The 25547-nt window shown below is 36.8% G+C and overlaps 2 protein-coding genes across 2 annotated transcripts in view; both read left to right on the top strand.

Annotated features, from left to right (window-relative positions):
* Positions 1-20496, top strand: part of LOC145995123 (lachesin-like) — a 356578-nt gene extending 336082 nt beyond the window's left edge. The window contains exons 3-7 of the mRNA XM_083131660.1: positions 1477-1578; positions 2883-2991; positions 11872-12156; positions 15500-16089; positions 20160-20496. Of these exons, the coding sequence (XP_082987786.1) occupies positions 1477-1578; positions 2883-2991; positions 11872-12156; positions 15500-15678 (675 nt within the window). The 3' untranslated portion in view covers positions 15679-16089; positions 20160-20496. The remainder of the gene's footprint in view (positions 1-1476; positions 1579-2882; positions 2992-11871; positions 12157-15499; positions 16090-20159) is intronic.
* Positions 20497-24508: 4012 nt separating this feature from the next.
* On the top strand, positions 24509-24880 carry LOC145995358 (protein GVQW3-like). Its single transcript, XM_083131966.1, has one exon. The coding sequence runs from the start codon at positions 24509-24511 to the stop codon at positions 24878-24880; it is 372 nt and encodes a 123-aa protein (XP_082988092.1).
* The last annotated feature ends 667 nt before the right edge of the window (positions 24881-25547 follow it).

Genomic DNA, 25547 nt, shown 5'->3' with positions numbered 1-25547 from the left:
ATGCTAGATTTAGATATATCTGAGTGCTCGTGTGTGCTTGTTATAGTGCTGCAGGGAGAGAGCATTTCGCTCGAGTGCCAAGTAGTTCGAACGAACGACGCTAGATAGCGTTCGGAATCGAGAACTTCTTCGCTCGAGCTAATAACGCTCGAAGCCCAGTAGGACACACATAACCGTAATTTGCCTGTGGTAGTTGGCCTTCAAATATGGATCGTGAGGTGAAAGACACAGTGAAATTGAAAATTAAGTAAACATAGTCATTATCTCCATGTTTAAATGTAGTTTAGTCTATCTTACCAATACAGTAATATCTGAAAATAAAACAGATGATTGTGGGCTGAAACTGCCAGGACGGATATTTTATTATACGTATCTATGATTATTGTCGCATTAAACTGATTCCCTTGCAAACGATCGAGCGTGGGAGATTCGAACGAGTACGAGCGAGCGAAAATGGTTCCATGCAGTACTCAAGTGCTTGTGTTAATATATTGCAAGGCGTGGTATTTGGGAGTTCAACCCCCCGAAATATATATATTTTTAACATGGTAGCACAAAAATAAAGAGAAAATGTACTTCCTTTGTCCACTTCTTTGGCATCGCAATATTTGGATGGAAAATCTTTCTATTTCTGCCCTGCGTGACTGCAGTGAGTTGAAATGAAAATTTTATTTCACTTTAAACCTAATCGAATGGCGAAACTTTGTCGGGAGAAGTAAACCACGTCTCTTACACAGTAAATGAAAACACATTTGATTTTACGCAGCAAGTGATAGAAGAAGGCGTCGTACAACATTCAAAGTTTTTGCAAGTCACTGCGCGATTAGTTATAAATTCCCTCACGCTGTTAGTTATCATGCGTCTTAGAAGAGCAAAATGTATGCAAAAGCACCATTCTGAAATATTTCAGTAATTTATTTTGTACTGTAAGAACAGTCTACTAATGAAAGTTTAATATTTGTAAATATTGTTATATTTTGAATCGCATTTCATTTTAACCCGTACCTAGTATGGAGCATCTCTCAGTCAGCACTGAATTTCTCTTTTACTTTACTCGCACCCCTCCAACCACAAGTGGACCCTTCTCCCTATCTTTCATTGGGGTGATAGCTACACGCTGTCAAGGTCACGAGGTCCTGGCTGTTTTTTTTTTTGTTTTTTTTTTAAATATTGATTATTATTTTCGTCGAGCGGTCTGACAAACATACCATAGTAGTTACATTTGTTACATTGTGCTTCAAATGGTTAAACACTTATTTTCAATTTCAGAAAATTGTACATATTAATTTGAACTGCATCTCCTCTGACAACATAAAAAAATGTTGGAATGTGCACAGTTGAAATTCATAACAGCGGTCTGATAGACCTCTCCATAGTAGTTGTGTGATTATCAGCCTCCATAGTAAAGGGTTAATTTTAATTCTGGGAAAGATACTTGATATATTAACTAAAATGAACTCCTTTCTTCTTTCGCAGGTGTCTTGGATCAGGAGAAAGGATTATCATCTCCTAACAGTTGGATTGGCCACTTACAGCAGCGATGACAGGTTTCTAGTTGTCCACATAAGGCATCTTCAGGTAATTCGTGGCATATAATACTTTAAATTTCATTTTTTCCAGTTTTGAAATTATTTAACGATTTATATTAAACATGTTAGGTATAAGTTATGTCTGGTAATAGTTTCTCTTGTTTTCATTGGGTGACAATGATTCTGTAGTTTTCTATTCTTCCTGTTATGTTTGTAAACAGGATGTTACATTGTTCACACTAGGGATGGCAAAACAGATCAGGATCCGAAAAATCTGGATCCAAAAGTAACGGATCTGGATCCGGATCCCAAAATCCGGATCCGAGAGTTTCCTATCTCAATCCCATTATAATATTACCACACCTTAAAAGGTATTATGATCTTCGATTACAAAGAAATTTTTCATTAGTTAGTCCTACAATATATTTTTTCAAGTTTTATTTCTAAAATACTTTGCTACTCATCGGCTAACACACTCGTGCACAAAAATAATCATAATCTTACTTGTTTAACATAAAATGTCAGAGGTGATTTTGTAAATGCCATTGAAACGAATATGTATTCATTCGAATGTATTGGAAATGGAAACACAAATAAATGTGAGACATTCCAATCCAGGATGAAACCTTTAACAAGACAGAAATGTTTATACAAAAATTATACAATTGTTCTACAGTTACAGTTTTAAAAATTAAAATAAAAAACAGCAGTGTTACGTATATAATTACAAAGTGTAAGAATAATTTCAAAAAGTGACATTTGAGGGGGGGTTGCCCCCTAAAACAGTTTTTTAGCCGAAACAAAAAAATCACGTATTTCTTCCTTTGGGCCCCTCTATACACCTGCCACTCACACTATAAATATATAAATATGTATGTATATTATATATATATATATACATATATATATATATTAGCAGGTAACAATATGTTATAAACACATTCTTATTTTCCAAAGAATCGCTCATGTGGGATGGCCAAACGGATCCAGTATACGGATCTGGTCATCCCTAGTTCACACTATAGCTACTGAATTGGAAATGAAATCAGTTTAAAATGTAATGCGGTGTGAAGAGACTATTTAAACAATTCTATTAAACAACATTCATACACACAAATTAATACAATTGTCGTGAATATATATCACATTACATACCCGAAAAACCATGAAAACAATTAATATAATTTAAAATATCTCCTAGTTTTGATTGAAATGTTTAATTTGAATATGTTCATTAAATTACATATTTCACACGTTCTGATTCTAAATGAATTCAATTTAGTGGAATTCTTTTCTGTGTAATTTAATCGATTTCATTGTTCAAATGTGATTAATATGTGCGTTCCATTTCAGAATTGGGGATTGCAAATAAAATACGTTCAGCCAAGAGACGCAGGTCTTTATGAATGCCAAGTGTCTTCTCATCCTCCGACAAGTATTTTTATTGAATTAAAAGTAGTAGGTAAGTTTCAATTTGCTCTGTGATCTGTTGGATTAACAATTGACGAACAAAGATTTTACATTGTCTGTTTGATTTGATCTAATTAGTAAAGGTATCTGTGCTGTTCGGAAGAAAGGAAACTCAATCAAAGAAAAAAGGAATTTTACAGGAGAATACTATTTATGTTTATTCTTTCAATAACATACCTTACAGACATGATATACATGTTGGATCCTCACTGTTTAGAATCGTTTGTATATGCCCAATATAAAACTATATTCATTATGTTTTCTTTAATTGATTCAGTGTGATTTGGATGAAAGGAATGAAAAATCGTAGTTTGTGAGGAATGTTTCTTTTCCCGAAAACCCTAGATATAAGGAGGTATCTAAAAAGTCCTAGATTTCTAAAATGGAGAGAAACCAGAACAAAATGTTAGGTTGTAACTTATTTTACCTGGCGACTTACGGCTTGATTTATTGTTCCTTGATGTGGTTTATTTTACTTCGTTTCTTTGTCACTTTTGGTTAATCGCAAAAACTAGAATCAGTGATGATATGATGACATTCATGAAGGGATACTCACAAAAACACGTAGTCCCAAACCAGGATTCGAACTCGGGACCCCTGACATCGTAGAAAGCTGTGATAATCACTCAGCTATAGAGGACGTCTGGTGATTTAATAGCAGCTGTATATGAAACAATTTTATGTATTCCTAGAACCAAAATGTTTTGTAATTTAAATTAATGCGAAATAAGCAAGGAAGTCCGTTCTCACTGAATACCTTCATGTTAACATAAGTTCATACAGAGGTATGCTGGCACACCTCACATGAATCTGATGCATGCAAATATTGAATATGCTTTTTAATATTAACGCCGCAACGTGCATGAATGCGCATCAGGTAAGGGGGAACTTGTATTCACACATGTCACGCAAGAGGCAGACAGCATTCTCGCAGATATGACAACTTCATATTGCACGTCCCGATCTCGCGTCTCATAACATGCTGGTTTCAGCAAGGTTGCCCCTGGTAACGCACCCCGCAACCCCGCCTTCCAATCCCCGCCGCAATAGACTCAGGTAGTTTTGCGTGATGAATTCCAACACATCAAATGGAAGGCAACTTTTTGATGTCAGCAAGAGATACTATCACACAGAAATCTTGCCCAGAGACAGGCACGGCAGGTCTCACATCAAAGGAGCTCATTCTGTTTGTTGTGTCGGGGTAATACGTCTTCTTCAGACACACCTATCGCTTTCCGACTTCTTCCGCGTTCGCCCCCCCCCCTTCCTGTTAAGCGGATCAAAAGTAGTCCTCGTTTTTACGCGCATATTTCTTTGCTATTTTGTCTTACGCCGCTTCACATCTCGTTTGATGTCAAAAGAATTGGTTCAAAACGTGGTGCCTCACTGGTATCCAAACAGGTTTGTGCTCCTGGACCAGGATTATTAATGTTGTCTGTTGAGGACCTTAGGGAGGTTGTCTTCCAATACAAGATGACAAACCACCTTTGATCAACAATGGCGGAACTAGACAGGAATTGCTGCTGCAACATATTCTTAACATGATTTGTGTTCTTTAGTCAAATAAACCTAGAAATATAAAAACTACTATTGCAATAACAATTACGAACTTCAAGTTATTGAAAATTGAATAAGGGCCAGTTTTTCAATGTCCTGTTAATCTTTCTGTTAACTAACTGCCAGTTGGAGAAAACAGCCAGACCTAACCAGCACCGGGTTTTTCAATGTGAAAGTAACTACCAGTTAACTAAACCATGGTTCGTTCTCCGAAATAGTGTGTTGGCAATTCTGAAGCACGGAAATTACAGGAAATCGATCTGCCCGCCATCTGTTAGTATAGTTTCAAACCGCGTCCACTGGCACACAGCCTGGCGTTTAAATGTATAACTACAAGCACGGCGCGCTCGAAAGCACGTTATTCCATTGTGAAACGATATGAACAATGGCAGCGCATCCATTTTGTATGCTTACGAAATAAATTAACGAAAGACAGCACTGCAAATTTGGTTTTATTCTAATAAAGGCCAATTCCACGTGGGGGAAATTATGTTATGAGGCGCAAGCGCAGATACTTCCTTGTAGAAGAAACGTGAAGAATTCGAAAGTCGATATAAACACTATTATTATTATTATTATTAATATGTAAATATTGTACATTTGACTGCATGCTTTGTACCTCTCTATGCATATTGTTGAGCGAAAAAACAACATGTTAATAGTAAGCATGCTTTCTAAACTTCTAAAAATATGAAGGTACGACTAAAAATAATTTTAAAATTTACTGTAATATTTATCCGAGAAGATCATTCAACAATAAAGCGTGAATTGAATGCAACACACGTAATAAATAATTGACAAGAAAAAAAAATACCCGTGACCAGGACTTGAACTCGTATTACAAAACACAACACGCTCCGAAAGGTGGCGCCGCTAACAACTACACCAAATTACCGATTGGAGATTATCATGCCTAGTAGACCGGATATCCTAGCCACAAATTCTCTAACACAACCTTGCCCGCGAATTCTAGCAACTACGCTGCTTAATTTCCATATTTGCATGGACGCTGGTAAGCTCTGCCAAACAAAACAAGTCTTTTTCTGTACCAATTTGAAAGTTTTATGAATCATATCTTGTTTAATCCGACAATGAAGTTGCGAGTGTGGAACTTCGATAGCTGCACGAGGCATCCATGTTGCTTCGCAACTTCCAGTTAGACTGGTAACTGCAAGAAGAAGTACCAGTAAAGATAATCGCCACCAGAGTTCCAGTTACGAGCTAACTGTACATTGAAAAACCGAAATTTTCACTAACTTCCAGTTAGGTGCAAACATGAACCTTAACTGGACATTGAAAAACCGGCCCTAAATGATTTAATTTACTTTACTTCGATTTTCTACCACTATTGACTAATTGCGAAGATGAGGATGAATGGTGATGAGATGAAATAAATTGACAAAACCCAAGTCTCAAAAAGGCATATACTGACCATGGGTCCAGACGCCAGAGCCTCGTTAGTCTGCAAACTGCAGTCCAGGGTATATTACTTGGAAGTGAGGTTAACATTTGAGTGTCTTGAACAAGGACACGCCTCACACACCCAATTGTTCACAATTCATAATTTTACAACAATGATAATTTCCTCGGAAACATTGTGTTTTGCTATTCAACAATATCAGTATGTAAGAACACACCTCCCCGCACAAACACACACACACACACAATAAACAAGACTCTACTCCTTGGCGCTACAACCTTCTAAGGGTCAGCGGTCCGCAAACCAGTTTATTTTATTCGGCGATGTGTGATCAACGTATGAAGTCCCATCGCCGTTGTTTTCTGGCTTTCGAGACCAGAGTCTACTTCTTCTTCCTTTCAAGTAGCTCCCAAATTGTCCTCACGACACTGTTTCAAAGTCGAAAATGGCTCGGGTACCCTTTTCTACACCCTCAATTTTTCGCACATTTCAAATATTCTCGTTACAAAAATTAGTTCTTCATAATAAACGATGTTTCTAAATAACGCGGAAAGTAATTTTTTAGATCTACGTGCTACGAAACTTACGTTTTTTATGAAATTACAATTCCTTGCGTAACGTCAAAAAGGTTTTTCACAAATTTATGATGGCGAATGATGCATTCATGTCACAGGCGCAAGTCTGAAGATTTCGGATCATCGATTTATGTCACAGGCGCACGTCTGATTTTTTTCTTTTTCTTCTAATGATTGACTTGTGTAATAGGAAGATTTGCGATTGCGATATGTTCTCTGTGCGATATATTGGTAGATTGGACATTTCAGACATTCGATTTCATTTATGCGACTTCAGAAATTGGAAATAATAATTTTTTTTTCGCAACTGCATGCCGTAAAGGGGAGGGTTGCCTTTTTTAAATGACTTGTGGGATGGGATAATTTGCGACTTCTAGTTTTTATGATGGGAAGGGAGTGGAGGTTGGTATTCTGTGGAAAAGGCCAACAAGGACTTTCAACGTAGGTGTTACTTCATTTTTGGACTTACAAATTGAAATTTGACCCACAATTCAATACCTGGCCTTGGTAAAAAGAGGTAAGTTACCTTCTTTGGTTTAATTTTAGCCTTCATTACAGGGAGATGGTCTCCTGCCCCACGAACCATTGGCGCTAGCCCCACGAACCATTGGCGCTAGGCCCATGAACCATTGGCGCTAGCCTCACGAACCATTGGCGCTAGCCCCACGAACCATTGGCGCTAGCCCCACGAACCATTGGCGCTAGCCCCACGAACCATTGGCGCGTGGATAGGTTAGTTCAGTTAGGTTGAGATCGATAGTTAAAATTTGGTGTCGTGTTAGTATCACGATCTAGAAATTGGAAATAATTGCGAACCATTTCAAACGACAAAATTTCAACTTTAAACGGCTGTACAGTCGTAAATACTTCTTTCCGCGCTCCAATTTTTTTTTATTCACAAATAGGATCAAATAATGTTCATAATGAAAAAAAAAATTATTCAAAATTCGAGGGTGTAGAATAGGGTACCCGACCCTCGAAAATTTGTAGGCACCATCGGGAATCGAACTCGAGACTGTTTTCCCCAAAGGCGAGAGCGCTAGTCATATGGCTACGCGGGAGAGAAGAAACACATATATAACAATGTATTTTATTAAAGACAATTGTGTATAAATTGATGTGTATAGAGATATGTGTTAATATATTAAGGAATTCACGTTTTGCTTAAAAATATGGTGAAAGTAATTTTTAATTACAGTACTAATAGTTTCAAATTAATATTTGAGATGTTAGGGCTGACTTTCCAAAGCACGCAAATGATAACCTCTCTTCCAATGCCTTTTTGATTGCTGCAGTATTGCAGACTAACGAGCCTCTGGCGTTTGAATTCACAGCTCTATGCGGCTTGTGCTATGTTCTATCCATGTGTGTTTGTGATATTCCCTTCATCAGTTTCATCTTAATACTTTTTACCCCCCATTTTTCCGTTTCGCCAAAAGTGGCAGAAATGCGAAGCAAGATAAAACAAGTCAAATTAAATTAATTTCTAAACACGAAACAATTTATGTAATGCAAGATTTATGTGGTTGAATTTACATACCAACTTTGAATCCTATTTTCAAAAGGATACTACATACCTAATGTCGTTAAAATAAATTTACTGACAATCATAAACGTAGCAATGTTTTAAGGAAATGGAAAGTTTTATTAAAAATATATTATTATTATTTCTACACAAAGCTAGTACTTTATATTTTTTATTTTTTGAATACTATATTACGTGGTAGTAAGAGAAAATAAGCATCATGCATAAATGGCGAAGAAGAAAATTAATGCTAAAAAACATGAAGGTTTGACAAAAGTTCATCAGATGAGCTTCAAACTTCCTCAACATTTTGCATTACTTGAAAATTCTTAAGTATTTTTCTCTTGGAAATACTTTCCCAGTTAATGCATGAACTCTCCTATCATGTTCTTCTCAAAGTTGAGATTTTTCTGACTCTAGCATCGACTTCTCTGCAGGCTGGTGCATATTTTGGGGAGAAACCTTGTTCCTCTTCTGAGAAACGATTTTGTTGAAAATTCTTTCCCATTCTACTACACGCTTCTTGTTAAAGGGAAATTGTTCCGCACATCCTCCCTTCCCCCCCCGCTACCAAAAAAATCCTTTCGCTCTACTTTAGCTCTCGTCTTTTCCCTCCTCTTCCCGCCCATTTTCTTTGTGCAAATGTAAACAGCAGAGAAGGAAAAACGCAGAAATGCAAACATCCCCTATAGGTCTTTTTTGGAGTTAATTTAAATGCTTGGAATATTCCAAGTTCTTCACAGCTTGAAATGTTCTTTTTTCTCCGTCTCCTTCCTCTGATTTTGTTGCCTGTGGAACAACAGAGATAGGTAAACATGAAATTCCTGCATAGTTTAAAGTATTCTTAAATTTGACATGCAAATCTTAGAAAGTTTGAATCAAGTGTGCAATGAACGAGAAGATAATGGATAATGAAAAGATGGTTCAAATACATTAAATCTTTGGTCATGAGAAAGAAGAACCCAATATCCCATTAATGTGCCAATAATTGAGTCATTGAATATGCTAGTATACTTAGTATGTTAACTATCCAATGAATGGCGTCTTCACATTGTAAAATGCATTGCTTTCACACCAAATATGGTGGAAATTTTGCAGTCACTGAGAGGTGTCTCACAACATTAAATGGCAGACTTTCGATCTCGCTACTGAAGTTCCCAAGTTCGAACCACCGCCTGGATATAGGCGTTCTTTGCAAATGTCCTTTCATCACTTTAATCTAATCATCACAATTAGTCACATGTGGCAGAGAAGTGATGCTAAGTAACAAAAATGAAAAACAAATACGCGATTTAAGAAATAAATCAATAGAAATACTCGATAATTGATACTAGTTAGACACATTCGTGTTGCAAAGCACCGAAAATGGTGTCTATAATATCTGTGTTTCGCTTTATTAGCGAAATGAGTCTACGCTTAAGCTGTCTATGAGTACCTGAAACCTAAATTTTCGTGTTATTCTGCATTATATACCTTTCCGTGCACTAATAATTACGTTACATTAGCGTGTATATATACACATCTATTGATACATACAGTAAGTAATACACATAATGAACAACACCAATTTGTTTCATGATTCGAAGGAGTGATTACTCCAACAAAATTATAAACTTCGACGAGGAAATAATGTTTCTATCATATTGCCTTGTTTCTGTATCAATACTATAAGGAATTGAAGGATGTTCTCTAATTTTGCGAAGACACTGGAAAAAATCAATGAATGATCAATTATATTATTGTACTCTGTATCAACATCCTCTGATCCCGCTATTTCATGATTTTAATTTACTACACGGTTTGCAAAATCACGAATGATGCTCTTGTTATTTGCACGATACTTGTACAACGGAACCTGGAGTAGGAGGAAAATGTTTTTCTGAGTGGCGATTTCGGCTTACCCAGCACGTTCAATGCCATTAAGACATTTCCCGCTGGAAAATACATATTTACTCTGTAGATACCATGTTACCTTGCATTGTGCACAGAAGTTTTAGACTTAAGGTATTGATTGATATGGTGTTTTAAGTCCACTTTATGTACAGTAAGGCTAATCGGGACTGGACCTACAGTTTAAAGGAGGATCCGAACCACTATGTGTATTTATCGGGAATCGAAACCGGAACAACTTGATTACAAGGCGACGACGCTATCACTGCGCCATCAGGGAGGCATAGGCTTAAGGTATTATACTAAAATTTAATCTAACCGACTTATTGCTTTAAAGAATTCAAAATGCAATTTATACTCAGACAATTTGATTTTATAGACGAGTTTATTAGATATTGTACATAGTATAACAAAATATTTCATTAAGTAGTTTAGTATAAATCATTAACAAAATTGATTCCGTGCATCTTAAAGACGAATTTTTAAATGTCCTAATGCATAAGAAGTACAACAGAACAAACTTACTGCTTTAAAGATATAGACTGCATTCAAGGTTTAACCTTGTGATGTTATATGTTGATTATCGGTATTCATCTGTGGAAATTTAACACCATTGAATTTAACACTGATCAAACTTTGGTGTGAGCCTACTGAAACAACTGCATGTATTATTTAACTACAACTATATTTTTAGTGTAGTTAGAAGATACAAGAAATTTCAATATATTTTAATATAATAGGAATGGCTTTGTCGGACGAAATGAAGCGACACCTACAGAATTCATGTGAATCTAGCATTAGAATTGGCTTCTTTCGATCAAGTTTTATCTTTTCAATTAACATACACCGAAAAAAATCTGGTATTAAAGCAACAGAGAGAGAGAGAAGTGTCTGGCGGTCCACAGCACATTTTCGTCCACGTTTAAGCTGTGTGATTTTTTGACCACCGAAGTTGACCAAAATGCCATGTTGGACTCTTGGGACCACTCTCTTTGTGACTATATCACCTTTCGTTTCACAGTGTACACTCACCATATTTAGGAGTGGGGAAAACTCGCTTCTTTCTTTGTTTGATTGATTTGGTATATTTTACTTCGCTATTCCGTCACTTTTGGCTAATCGCGAAGATGAGGATTAGTGATAATATGATGAACTTGATGAAGAGACATTGGGAAAGAATACCAATGTCGAGGCCAATATTCGGACCCAGGAGCCCCGAAGTCGTAATGCGGCGTGCTAACCACTCCCCCATGTCGGCTATTTCAATAATTTATACAGAATTTTTGTCCTAGGTGCAGGTATTACCAATTGTCTTTAAGTGGAAATTCCTTTTACCTCGTGAAAGTGAAAATGTTTGCAATTAATTTTACAAAACGTTAAAATAAATGCATCAAAATTGAACTCTATAAATTACACAGTACTACATGTTGAGTTCCTGTTTAAAGGCCACTTTATACGCAGATAGGCTAATCGGGATGATCTACAGTTTAAAGTGGGATACGAGCTACTATGTGTCTCAACCGAGTATCGAACTGGAAATCCCTTAAGTAGGTATAAGGCGACGATGTTACAACTACCCAATCGCGGAGGTACCACAATAATTCTAAATTGGTTTAATGACCAGATGACAGAATTTTTGTAAGAACATTAACACAAGATATGAAAAGTCAATAAAAGTACAAATGAATGCAAATATTTTTGTCACCGATCTCCGTGTCAAAGTGGTTCACACAGAGTCAGGATCACGGGTTCGAATCATCACTCATCCTCGTGAGTTGCCAATAGTGGCAGAAAAGCTCAGTAAAATAAGTCAACTCAATCAATCAATGTAACGTCACATTAAGTAACATGAAGAGGTTTTTGACTTGAAATACAAAACTAATCCTTTCTCTCTCTCCCTCACAGAGGCCAAAGCAGAAATCATAGGAGCTCCCGACATGCACATTAAAAGCGGCAGCACCCTGAAGCTCGTCTGCGCCCTCAAGCAGAGCACAGAGGCTCCCGTGTACGTCTTTTGGTACCACAACGACAGGATGATCAACTACGACAAAGAGAGGGGGGTGGAGGTGAGCAGCGACCGCTTCAACAGCATCCTGGTGGTGGGGGAGGCTCAGAAGAAGGATTCCGGGAACTATAGTTGTGTTCCATCAAACGCCAAAGCCGCCAGTATCAACGTTCATGTTCTTAACGGTACGTTAAACTTCCAACAAAGTGGTAAAACTTTCCAGTCTCCTCTGTAAGGATGCTTTGCTCGAAAGTAAAGGGTTGGGAGAAAATGAATTTATCTTTTAGCTTAGGAATTTTCATGACGTGACAACAATTAGATCTTAACCTTGTCTTCATCGTATTTACGACCAACCTCTTGTGTCAAACTTAAAAACTTCAAACTTTAGTAACTGCTTGTGAAAGGTCCTGTCATGTTGTATGTTCGTTTAAGCGAGAGCTTTTCCATTCTGTTAAACAATTATTGGCCATGGCACCCGTAGATTCATAGTCCTTACTTGCAACCAAATGAAGATACGGATATTTTGTCCTTAAACCTTTTTAAAAATATTAATGACACTCAATAATCTATTGCCTCAATTTTTTGGGGCCAAATTTCAAGTTACACTCAAGTAAAATTATTTATTTATACAAGGACATGCAGATTTAGATATTATTTATAAATATCACTTCAAAATACGTGTGATAATAGGGGATAAAGAAGTAAGGTCCCATGGAATGTATTGTGCATGATGTAAATTGGATGTCACGAAATAAATAAACAATTTCTAATTAAGTTTATTGCAAAATAAAACTCTTTCAGAACCACTTAATTTGTTTATGCAAGAATGAGAAATTTTTAAAAATTGATTATACAATATGAAACTAATTTTCCAGTTATAATTGCCTAACAATAATTTCATAACCAATATTGTCACAACAAACAAGATATTTTATAAGTTTAAATTTACTTTATGGTATTCTTATTTGGAAAACAGTGTTACGTATATGTTGGTGCATATTTCTAGGGTACACTGTAAAATGTTGATTGAATAAAAGACAGTCAGTTCTCCCTGCCATCCAACTATCCTAAAAAATAACCTTGACCGTTTTGAAAGTACTACCAGCCATTTCATAATTACACTATTTGATGTAATTCTAATCATTCATTTTTTACAAATATATACTCCCTCTGTCCCATAATTATTCTCCGGTATGCCAAAATGGTAGTACAGGAATGACGGACGAAGAGGCAGATGGAAAGCACGATATGTACTGATCCTTGAGTAGTAATGTTGTATGACTCATTCCTTTGTTTCATGTTCTTCTTCTGTATACACCAATGTCACAGTTTGAATATCGGGCAATTATTATGAGACAACAAACAAATGTGTATCGGACAATAATTATGGGACAGAGGGAGTATATGGTGCACGCAACTGTAAATAATAATCATTACCTACATTTACGCCTGCCAAAATATTCAAATTTATACAAAAAAAGGTGTGAATTACAGGCATACTGTTCAATTTTAACGGTAGGATATTATGCATTTTACGGTAACTTTAAATCGTGTGTACTCGTATTCATGTGGATTAAAGTTGGACAGTGTGGACAACTTAGTGAAAAATATTAGTTTTAATATTTTCATTTTCCAGTAACCGCGTATTATATCTTAAACGTAGATTTGTACAATTTGTGAAGTATGTTTTGATTGTATTTGAGGCTACAAAAGCATTGTTCATATAAATTGTGAGCGACAAGCGTTCCTTCACTTTAATTTGGACATGCATTGACAGATATCAAATCTTCAGTTGTCAAATTCAAAATACTGAGAAATTATCTTTACAATTGGATAATTCAACTGTCGTAACCCCAACACCATGTACCTAATTGCAACTATAATTTACAACTAAAATAAATGTTGAAAGGTTAAGTGTTAATGGAATGCCTGTCATAATTTTCAAAATGCAACATGTTTTCTCATTATTTGAAGTGAGCGCCTGTGCTCGGGGTAAACTTCTGATAAGTTTGAAAAGTGTGCGAGCAGGACAGTGCTTTAAAATATATTTTATTGATTTATGGTTTTAATCCTAATCGCACACTGGAACGATTTTTATTTATTGCGTCTCTGGGCCAAGGCATTTACTTAGAGAACAATATTTTGACGTTTTTGGACATGAATCTATTTAAAATTTATCCAACTGTTATAATATATTAAGTAAATCAAAAATTATAAATATTAATAAACTTACCGTTGCGCTTCACATCTTATCCATTGACACAGTTGCCCTGAAAGAATAGAATATATAATTATTTTAATAAATATGGAAAATTATAATTTTAAATTTCAGAAATAAAGATGAATTCTTTTTATTCAGATTTTCAATTTTCATTTTTCCAGTTAAATATTTGAATAGATTTCCGTGAAGTAACTAAATTACTCTATGTAGGGATCAAAGCAATATTTCAGTATGTCTTAAGAAAGATACTGTGAGCTGACATTTTCAATGTAAGAATCTATTGTTGCATAGGAAGACTGTTCAAATTAATTATTTCTTCACTGTCCAAAAATTATATATATATATATCAAGCAATTAGGGATGTTCTTGCCAGTTTTCCTATCATGTTAAATTCCCACATGATCGCTGTTAGTTTGAAATGACGAAGTAGGATATCATATGTGTTTAACGCACGTAGAGAAACGTGTAGTCCCAATTTAGTCACTTTTGAAACAACCAGTACAGGATGCTTAAGTAAACAGGCGAAGATATTGCCACGATCCACTTTTTAGTGTCCCCAGATATAACGTAAGGCCTTGTTGGGAGAGTTTGGACCAGTGAGCGAAATTAAAGTTCTCCTAGGGAGTGGAGGGATGTCCTGTATTACTTAACTGAAGAGCAAACAGGAAATTAATACATTTACATGGTAATTCACTACTTCTTTTGAGGAAAGATAAATGTACAGTCAGCGACAATAAAAAGGAACCACCTAGATCCAGAAATACTGGCTTCACTGCATTGTTATGTGTTACGTAACTTTACAGAAACGTCCGAACTTACTATTGAAATGTTACTCTTGAAGTTAACTCATCCCCTTCGCCATGTGACTTTCACTTTTTTCGTTAACGAAACTGAAAGATTTATGTTGCAGACGATTGTACAGGTGAAACTCACAGAAATTCTAGCCCAGCTACTAAAGGAGTTGGAGTTATTGTTTTAAGTCCACAGAAAGGCACATTGAGTCTGGACCTATTGTTTAAAGAAGAGGGATTCATTCCAATCACTAGGGGCCTCCACCGGGTATCGAACCCATTGAGTACAAGGCGACGACGATACTACTACGCCATCAGGGAGGCCCAGCTACGAAAGGATATGTGGGTAGAATCATTAGGCTGGTTACCCAGTGGAACAACTGTCTTAAAGCTGGGGGTGTGTATTTCTGACGTGAACTTCTTTCCGTCGTGGCTTACTTTTATTTCAATTGACCTTGTACATGTACATTATGTTGCCTGTTGAGGAACGTATTGTCATTGATCCTTATTTTCCAGGTGAAAAACCAGCGGCGATGCAACACGGCAGCAGAAGTTCCGCCTCGCCTCCTCTCTCCAGCCAGCCAGTCATCCTGCTTCTGTCCCTTCTCCTCTCGTGGTGCTTCGTCGACTCTCGGTCAAATCCTGTTGCCACGGCGCTCCAAGGGAGGCGAGCTTCGTACCCGGTAGTTAGGTGATGAGGAGAGCATCCTCCGGGATTTCGAAGACTTGCGGATGATTTCCTTCCAGCATCCGATCGCTCCTAACTTTCATTTTCAAGCGAAAGTGCAGTGCGTGTGTGTGTGAGTTTGCGAACGAGGAAATGAAACTGACAAGGGGAAACAATCTTCTGACGAGCTTCGTGTAAAATTGTAAAATAAAGTGATGTATCACAATATTTGCGATGTGACTTAAAGAAACGTGTCTTTTTTTACAGTTTGCCATCTTTCCTTGGTGAACGTAATATGTTTGTGACACAAGGAAAGTGTTGCGTATAACTATTTATGTACGAACTGTACACAGGCAAGATATCAATCCATGATATGAAGTTCTTGCAGTGGATATTTTTACTTGAAGACATATGGATATGCCAAATTTTTAATTAAAAGGTACGTACGAAACACTTCTCCATTTCTCAGTTTTCACACACACACACAGCCACGCAATTGAAGATATATATGTATGCGACATCCCATTGTCGCGGGTGGAATACACTGAACTACATTTATTTTTGATATTAAAGTAACTATTCTACTGATAGTTAAGAAACATTTTCCTTACAGTTTCTGTGTAATGTATTATAAAACTAAACAATGTTGATCAAGCATAATTACCCTTAAAATAGTTTTCCAGATTTACAGCTTGAGTGAACAATTTTGTGTCACGGTTGGTAGGATAGATAAAACACTGTCTTTTTACGAAATAAGAAATTTATTTTAATTTCTATGAATTTGCAAATCATGAAAAAAAAATAAGCTAAAGAGAGAAGGCAATTGACACTGGAATATTCTATTAAAGTTGAAGGGGAAACGTAACAGTTAAAGGAGAAATTAATTGTGTGTTAGTGTCACAAGTGGGACACAATAAAAACCAAAAGCAAATCAAATTGTTAAAATAAACGAACAATATGCAAAATACCTTCTACCTTTAACTTATGTATATTGAATTTTTATGCAAATACAATTTTAGATTGTTGACTCACAAGATAGAATAAAGTTACGTTAGGGGCACTTTGACAAGGAATGCACAAGAAAGGTAAAAATATAGCTACCGTCTGCACACTGAAAAGATGCCCTCGCAATGGCCCCTCCGGTTTTGGAACCCATTCGCCGCCACTGCCTGAAGGCATACCTAGGAAAGGGGGATGGGGTGGGTTGTGGAAGTAGGGCCACTCGAGCCGCAGTGTCTGACTGTATCGAGGAAGACCCGGGTGCGATTCCCGAGGTGAGTAACTAAATTGGTAAACGCTGTAAGTGCCACAATAATTCAAACAAGGTTTCCCACGTTAAACTGTGAAATGTGCCATGCTTTATAATGTGGTAAACGTGAAATGTGGCTGGTAGCCCTCTAAGTAGTTCAAAGGGCGTGTAAAGAGGTCACTAGTGTGCACGTTCTCACGGGCTGATGTGCGGAACGATACGAATTCCCAACACTTTCGCTTTTGGCACTTACAACGTTTACTACTTTTAGTCCTAAGTTATTTCAAGATATTCGTCCAGATTCTTATTAGTTGATATTTATCGACAACCCTGAGGTTAGAGAGTGATACTGATCACCCTCCAAAAGGGCCAATTGGTGCACTACCTTAACATGTCCTTCATGACGTATTTAGGGTGACATACGTTCCGCTTTGGGCAGGACACCCCGTTTAACAGGCATGTCCCGGTCGTCGCGTCGATATTATGTGAAAAGCATTATTTGCCCGTTTTATAAGAGGAGTCAGCTTGAAAATGAAGTTTACATTTAAGAGACATGTTAAAGAAGTGTTGATGAAAATTGTACTCCGTTTCAAGCACTTCACAATCAAAATGTTCCATTATCGTTGAGAAGATTCGATCAGACAGCAGTTTACTATTTAAGTTAGCTCATATCGCGGATTGTGTTGTTTTATGTGCATTCCGTTATTTGTAAAGCAGTAAATAACCATGGCCAAGAAGCGACATGTAGTTTCAATACGGACAAGAATTTAAATTCCTGCGTCTTTAGCACGATATTTGAGGTAAGCGTTTCTGCGAGGTTTTCTTCCTTTTTTTCATGAATAAATCTGTTCAGACATTTCTCAACTTCAGCGTAGGAAGGACTAACATCAAAGGTTGGTCAGAAGGGACCAGAAACATTATGTAATTGTTACCGAGATTATAATAATTAATACCTTCTGGCAACGGGAGACCACATTTAATTTATTGTTATATAATTTATGTGATCCATACTTGGATAAATAACATTAGGCCTACGTTATAATAATAATTTTAGCAATTTTATAATTAGGCTTAACCGATATTTTAGGAAAAGGAGAGGAAGACTGACCTGCTTGGATTGTCTCATTTTTGGGTCAAAATGTTATGATCACCCTAGGCATGTTGCAACGTGCAAATGGTAGCTTTACCTTTCTTAAAAGTAACAAAACGTAATATAATGCTATATTTACGTAGCATTATATTGCAATTTTAGGCCCTGTTATTCTCGTCAATAATAACCGATATTCAATCGTCAAGAAACAATGCAAGAAAACAAAATCTTGTTTCTCAAATTTAGATTTTTTATTAGTACAGGAAATTCACATAATGGTAAACTTAATTGTTCGTAGGTGTTGTAATGTACTATGCAAATAAGCACATACCTTCCTTCCCCAAGTCCCAAGAAAAACATAATCTTGAGTAGATATCTCACTCGGTGCATTTATAGATTTTAAAACTATTTGAAACAAAGTGCAAACGGTGAGTGTCGACATAAAATGAGAAGCAAAATATTGTCGTTTTAATCCATATAAAGAGTTTTACCAACTATTCTTAGTTACTGACTGATTTTAGTTTTTCTTTTTTGCTAATCGTGAAGATGAGGAAGAAAAATCACAAGATAAAAATTAATGAGAGAACAATCATATGGACAGGACACAACATGAAGCCCATGGAGAATTATACTGTCTCTGAATCCAGATGCCAGAGCCTCGTTATATGGAGCAATAGAGTTCAGGTTGTCATACGAATAATCAGAGATTGTCATTAGGGTGTCTACAGGAAGGGTCATCATGTCTCACACTCTGCACATTTAGCTGTTGGAATTGGTAATGGCGATGATCTCTTCAAGAACTACCTAATAGGTTCAATACATGTTCAAGCCAACCCGTGACGAAGTGATTAGCATACGACGGCGGGGTCCCTGGTTCCAATCCCGGCCTGGACATATTTGTCCTTTGATAATGCCTCTTCATCAGTTTCATCATATCACCACTCATTCTCATCTTCACGATTAGCCAAAAGTGTCAGAAATGCGAAGTAATATAATCCAAACCAGTCAAACATAATGGGTACTCGTCATCAGATAATCAGGTTTGTCATTTAAACCCAAAAATATTCCCGTTTCGTCTAATCCCAACTTAGAGGGAACATATTTGAATGAATATTTTTGGTAAAGACTCGGAAATGTATTCTCTATCATACCAACCAACTAGGGAGTGAAAGAATATGCGCTACAGAAAATAGAAATCTTTTTCTATGGGCATTTATATTAACGACATTAATTATGAGACATAGGAACATGTGCGTGTCTGTGTGTGTGTGTGTCTATATGAATGTCAGGTATATTTATATCTTGTAAACCGTGGGCAAATGATAGAATTCTTTGTGTTTATATTAATTATTAGACGTCATTACATGACTATAAATTTTCCTTGCACACTTCCTTTTTAGCTGAGATTCTGAGAACCGAAAATTCCAATATGCCTTAAAAGAATGGGCAGGTAATACTACACAACGCATTGTTCTAATAAGTCATTATATTATTATATATTATTAGAAATGTGAAAACATGATTCGTTCAGGTACCCTGTCATGATTGTAGTAAAATGAAATAAAAAGACAATTAATAATTATGATTTCTATGGCAATCATTAATGATTAAGCCACTAACCAGGGCACTTGAAAATAATTTATTGATTTCATTGATTTGCTATATTTTACTTCGCTCTTTGTGCGACTTTTCGCTAATTTGCGAAGATCCATATTTTTTCTTCCTCATGACCAATATATGTGATTGATTTAGTTTGACCATGCAGACACACGATTTTTATAGTGTTGTTTAGACTAGCATTCTATTATGATGTACTCTTAGAACATCTGTTTTCGCAATTAGAATCCTTTTACTATTTGTATTCTTGTATCAATATTATTCTTTCATCATCGTTTTATATGCCATTGTGATGTTCAAATGTTTACACTTCTGTAAGGCCATTTTTTCTACTTTCCATATGTAGTTCACTCGTCTCTTTATCCTTTTCAATTATTGAATTTCTGACTTTTTATTCATCTTCGTTTCCTCTACAAATTTAGTAATACCGAATTTCCTTGGGAACAAACCCTTATGGTCCCCAAATCGAAGAGAGGTAATCAATTTCTCACACAACAACTCTATTTCATGAATTAATGAACTGCACTTAATTTTCTCTATTTTTCCATTGCAGAGTTACCCGTGGAGAATCGACATGACCAACTGTATGAAGAACTTTCTACATTCCCTTCCGTGGACTGCAATTCCATGCTTCCTACTCATATTTCTTGATACATATTTTTTAGTAAAGAAGAACGGAGTGTGTGAATACATGGACGCTTTTGCTTCCGTTCGTGGTGTTATTTTGTACCGAATACGATGGAGAGTAAAGGATGGACACGAGAATGTAACAAAAGCGAAGCAAGTAACAATCACACGGACATCTCTTAAGATGAAGAAATTTACACTCGAAAAGTTTAATATTCTTGCACTGTAATTGTTATTTTAAAGAAGAAAAAGGTAAAAAAAGTGCCAACATGGACACTATGTGGTCTATATTTCTCAATAAATATTGTGAAATTATGAGTTTTCTTTTAAAAGTTTATCCCAGTAATAAGGTTTGGAAACATCTATGATGGCACTTGTTTCTTGTAAAAACTGGAGACGTCAGTTTGGATCGCTCTGGTGGAAAATTCAGGATGCTGCAACTAAAACTCTTCTCCGCAGCGAGTTCGTTCGACAAAGCAAACCCTGAGCCTGGAAGAACGCAACCTGCGTTTCCGTTAGAACAGGCAACATTCAAATTGAGTTGCAGGCGCAGACAAAGTGTACATTATCATGTGGAATAGCTGCAGGGTATTGGCTTCCCTGTGAACCTTACGCCCGGCACTTGATGAGACCCGTTGTCTATTTGAATATCAAACGAACTTGTCGAGAAGAATAAAAAAAATAGGAGTAGGAGGGAGAATTCCATTTATGGAACTTTGTTTTCTACATTTCTCCTTTATTCTGCATATGCCTGTCCCTCTTTCGCTCTTCCCCACTCAATCTCTCTCTGTCTGCCCGTCTCTCTTTCGCAAACTTTTTTTTTATAATGTTCTGAGTTAAGTGCAATTTCATGAGTGACTTTACCAAAATAGCAGACCCGGTTGCGAAAGGAGAACTCTATCTCCCGCTTCCCTAATTAGCATTAATTTTACGTCCACGAATTTGAAAATTACACTCCTTGTGTGTATAGTCCTGGACTCTCTTTACCCTCACCTACCTCCCCTTGGCCCGCACCATCCGAGATCTACACCACCTCTTCTGCATAGTCAGGTAATCCGCTTTCCTTAATTACATTGCCTTTTACATTATTTTTTCATGTTCCCCGTAATGAAACTTGCAAAAAGAAGTAAAGAAAAAGGTCCTTCCTTTTGTCGAGAGCGTAAAGAAGAAAGTTCTCTCGCCTATTCAGATTTGTTTTCTTAACGACTCCTGTTCGCTAATGAATGCGGAAATGGCTAGTACCGCAAAGAAACAAAAGATTTATGTTTCAAATAATGCTTCCTTTTCTTTCGTCACTGTTTTCCTAATGTTCTTCCCAGGATTCCGTTTCAACTTCAATTCGCTTCTAGTAGGGGAGGGGCGATCTGATTGTTATGACCGTACTCCGAACATAATACGGAATTAACAATATCAGCATCAACAATACACAATGCAGTTACTTAACAAACAGCAAATTATTGTCAACAAACGTTCCTTGATGCATATGTAGGCCGGACCTAGAGTTTCCAAACTGATCAAATGAATTGAAATTCTCCCTAATTTAAATTTCGAAATTACCGTCTCTAATAGACCAATGAGTATGATACTTAAAAGAAAAAAAATTGGCTCACTAAACATAGGGGGTGGGGGGAAGGTACTTTCTGCTCTCCCAAAATTCAGGTTGAAGGACTCACTATACAGTGAGTGTAAAAAGTGTTTGAACACTGCTGTAGTTACGTTAATAATGGATCCCCTTGGCGTTGTGGATGATGGTAGGTGAGTGGGATAAAAGTGCAATGGTTCTACCTATAATTATTTCTTTCTTGGCACAACAACGAAACAAAAATATCAAAACATAAACAATCCACGAACAAAAATGCCACAAATTATGGGCACAGAAAGTCTTTGGACACTCAGTAAAAAACATTAAAGAGGACCTCTGTGAAACACGATCAATAAACCTGGACTGCCATACACGTACCACTGACCCATTCAACCTCTGGGCTCACATCTGTCAGTTCGGAAGTCTCAGTACTGGCAGTAGCTCCGCCTCATTGAACACGATAGTGCAACATGGGTCCCGGAAGGAGAGAGTTCACCGTTTGTGAACGTCGGCAAATTATCCGGCTACAGAACCAGTGCAAATCGTTAAGGGAAATATCACGCTTGTCCGGAATTCCTAAATCAACAGTGCACGTGATCATTGATCGCTTTGGCGAAAGAAAAACAGTAGAATGTAAGCCGAGGTGTGGACGACCAAGAGTGCTTTCTGTGCAAGACGAAAAAATTTAAAAAAATACCCCAAAACTAATGCTCCGACGTTGGATGCAAGCCTTCAAGACCGAGGTAAGCAAGTTTCCTCCAGTACAGTTCGTAACGTATGCCGACGAAATGCCTACCATGGAAGCGTAGCAAGGAAGACATTTTGGGTTAGTGCAATAAACAGAAGGAAGCGCCTCTAATTTGCCCTTTACCACCGCAATTACGATGCAGACTTCTGGAGCAAGGTCATTTTTTTGGACGAAAGAAAATTCAACTTTTGGGTCGGATGGTAGGCATATGTTATGGCGGCAAAGAAATACATAGTCGGAGCCGCGAAACTTAATCCCAACTGTCAAACACGGTGGCGGTTCACTCTTAGTATGGGGTTGTATGAGTGCTGCCGGGGTCGGCAAGTTGCATTTGATAGAAGGCACGATGGACCAGTACATGTAAATTGATATATTGAAGAATAATTTGAGCGCTAGTGCGGATTAAATGAACTTGGGTAATGATTACTTGTTTCAACAGGACAACGATCCTAAGCATACCACCCTTAATACAAAATTGTGGCTGTTATATAACACCCGAAAACAACTTCACACCCCCCTCAATCCCCAGAACTGAACCCCATAGAAAATTTATGGAGTGTATTAGAGAAACAGATAAGAAAAAGAAACATATCCAACAAATCGACCTAAAATTAGTATTGCAGGAAGAATGGAACGCCATTTCACCTCAGATTACTGCAGATCTTGTTAAATCTGTACCAGACAGGCTCCAGCCAGTGATTCGTGCCAAAGGAAATCAAACAAAATATTAAATGCTTTTGTTTTTGCAGAAAATATGGACAAGAATGGCAAGTGTCCAAAGACTTTTTGTGTTCAAAATAAGTGATATTTTCGTTATTATTGTTTGTGGTTTCTTTTTTATATTTTGTACGTATTTTCCAGTTGCATCAGATACACAAGTATATGAGGTAGAATAATGTGGTTTTCATTCCACTCTCCTACCTGCACCCACAACCCTGAGCGGATACACTGTTTACGTACCATCAATGGTGTCCAAACACTTTTTACACTCACTGTTTGTTTATTTACAAATATAAAGTATTGTTTATGCCGATCTTGATCCCCCCAAATGCACTCAAAATTTATCTTACAGGCGCCTCTGTCACTAAAACATTGTATTCAGAACATAGTACAATAGTTCCGAATCTAATCGTGTTCGTGACTTCAGCACAAGAACAATTTAAATAAAGTCACAAAGGAAAACTTCAGTTAAAAACATTAATGATGTAATTTTGTCTTCACAGTCTAAGGTAAGTTATTAATGAACTGAAAATTTTATTAATTTTCAACCATATGACGTGGCAATCAATTTTCTGACATTCCCAAGTTACTTCTGCGTTAACCCCTGATGATTAGTTTCATATGTGTATTAGGACGTTGATTAATTAATTGATTTAATTAAAAATGTTCGGTGCGTCGGCACATATGGCTGTTTTGAACCCTTCAATGTATACGGGGAAATACCCCCTTACTTAAAATTCTTACTTAAAAGTTTAAAAAGGGGTAAAGGAAGCCACGTGAATTTTGAAACACCAAAAGGATATTTCTAAAATGAGAGCGTTGCTAATATACTATTGGCCACACGTTGCACAAAAACGAAGTAAAATAAAGCAAATCAATCAATCAATAAGATTTAAAGACATTCCTACTTAATCTCACTCTTAGATTTTAGCGCAATTTCATAAAACATTCTAGAAATTCAATTGATATTATTATATTTTTATACTTACTTTGCACAGCGATGAAAACTACGATAAAGATAGAATATTGTTTAAAAATACAAATTTATTTATTTTATTAATTGATTACGTCTGAGGGGCGATCAAGTTAAACAGGGACTTTCTTTTACAGGTTTAAAATCAAATCCCAGGGTAGATGTAGTGCATGCTGTAGGAACTGGCAACTGTGTCCTGTTACTGGTAGGCGGTGCTCATTGCACACACCAGTCCAGAGACCAGCATTCAAGATGGCGTACAACAGTGTGAACGTGTACACGGAGCAGCGTATGGTGATGAAGTTTTTAGTGAAGGAGGGCAAAAAACCAGCTGAAATTTACAGAAGACTGCAAGCACATGAAACATTCAGCCGCAGTAAGACATTTGAATGGTGCAAGCGCTTCAAGGACTGCCGTACGTCTGTCACCGACAATCTCGGTCGCGGTGGTTCCCAGCTCACAGCAGTCATTCCTGGAAACATTCAGCACGTGGAACAGCTTATCATTGAAAATCGTCGCGTAACCTGTCGTGACATTGCTAAGGTGTGTAATCTTTCGGTAGGAACAGTAAATTCAATAATTCATAACATTTTGCTATTCCGAGGAAGAAACGGCCTGGTTTAATCACGAAGGGTGTTATGTTTCTGCAGGACAATGCAACACCTCATACCGCTCAACGCACTATGCAAACGTTCCAAGAAATCGGCTGGGAATTATTGCCACATCCCCTTACAGTTCGGACTTAGCGACAATTGATTTCCATCTGTTTGGATCCCTAGAAGAATTCATCGGAGGTCAACATTTCAGCAGTGATGATAAATGGTTCAAACTTACTGAAAAACCTTTCTATGCCGAAGCTTTCCGGGTGTTAGTTAAACGTGGGAAAATAAAAGTACGTAGTTTCCACCCCTTCAAATTTGTTCTTTTATTTTATAAACTCAAAAGTCCCGGATTGACTTGAATGTCCCTGGTACATGAAAAGTCCACTACTAAACTTAAAATGCCTGTTGAACTGAATAATTTGTGAGTTAAAAGAACATATAGAACAAGTAGATTGTAGCTAATTTATCTTAATAATAGGTCACTATTGTGATGATGATCTGTAAATGTTTTATTCTTTGATTGCATGTTTTAAAGCTATCGCAATACCTTGCATAACTGAAATAGTAGTTCCATGTGTGCAATATATAACAAATTTCTAAATTTTAAAAACATATGAATTTATATTAAAATTCTAACTATGTACATTGTCAACTTCTGTCATCATAATGGATGTTGTATTCAAACTTTA

This window comes from Lepisma saccharinum, chromosome 11 (assembly GCF_977018435.1).
Source record: "Lepisma saccharinum chromosome 11, izLepSacc3.1, whole genome shotgun sequence".
Taxonomy (NCBI): domain Eukaryota; kingdom Metazoa; phylum Arthropoda; class Insecta; order Zygentoma; family Lepismatidae; genus Lepisma; species Lepisma saccharinum.
This window is presented reverse-complemented; position numbering and strand designations above follow the sequence as displayed.

What these genes read in the sequence shown, in the direction of transcription:
- LOC145995358 (XM_083131966.1), top strand. Translation starts at nt 24,509, where the DNA reads ATGGCGTACAACAGTGTGAACGTGTACACGGAGCAGCGTATGGTGATG.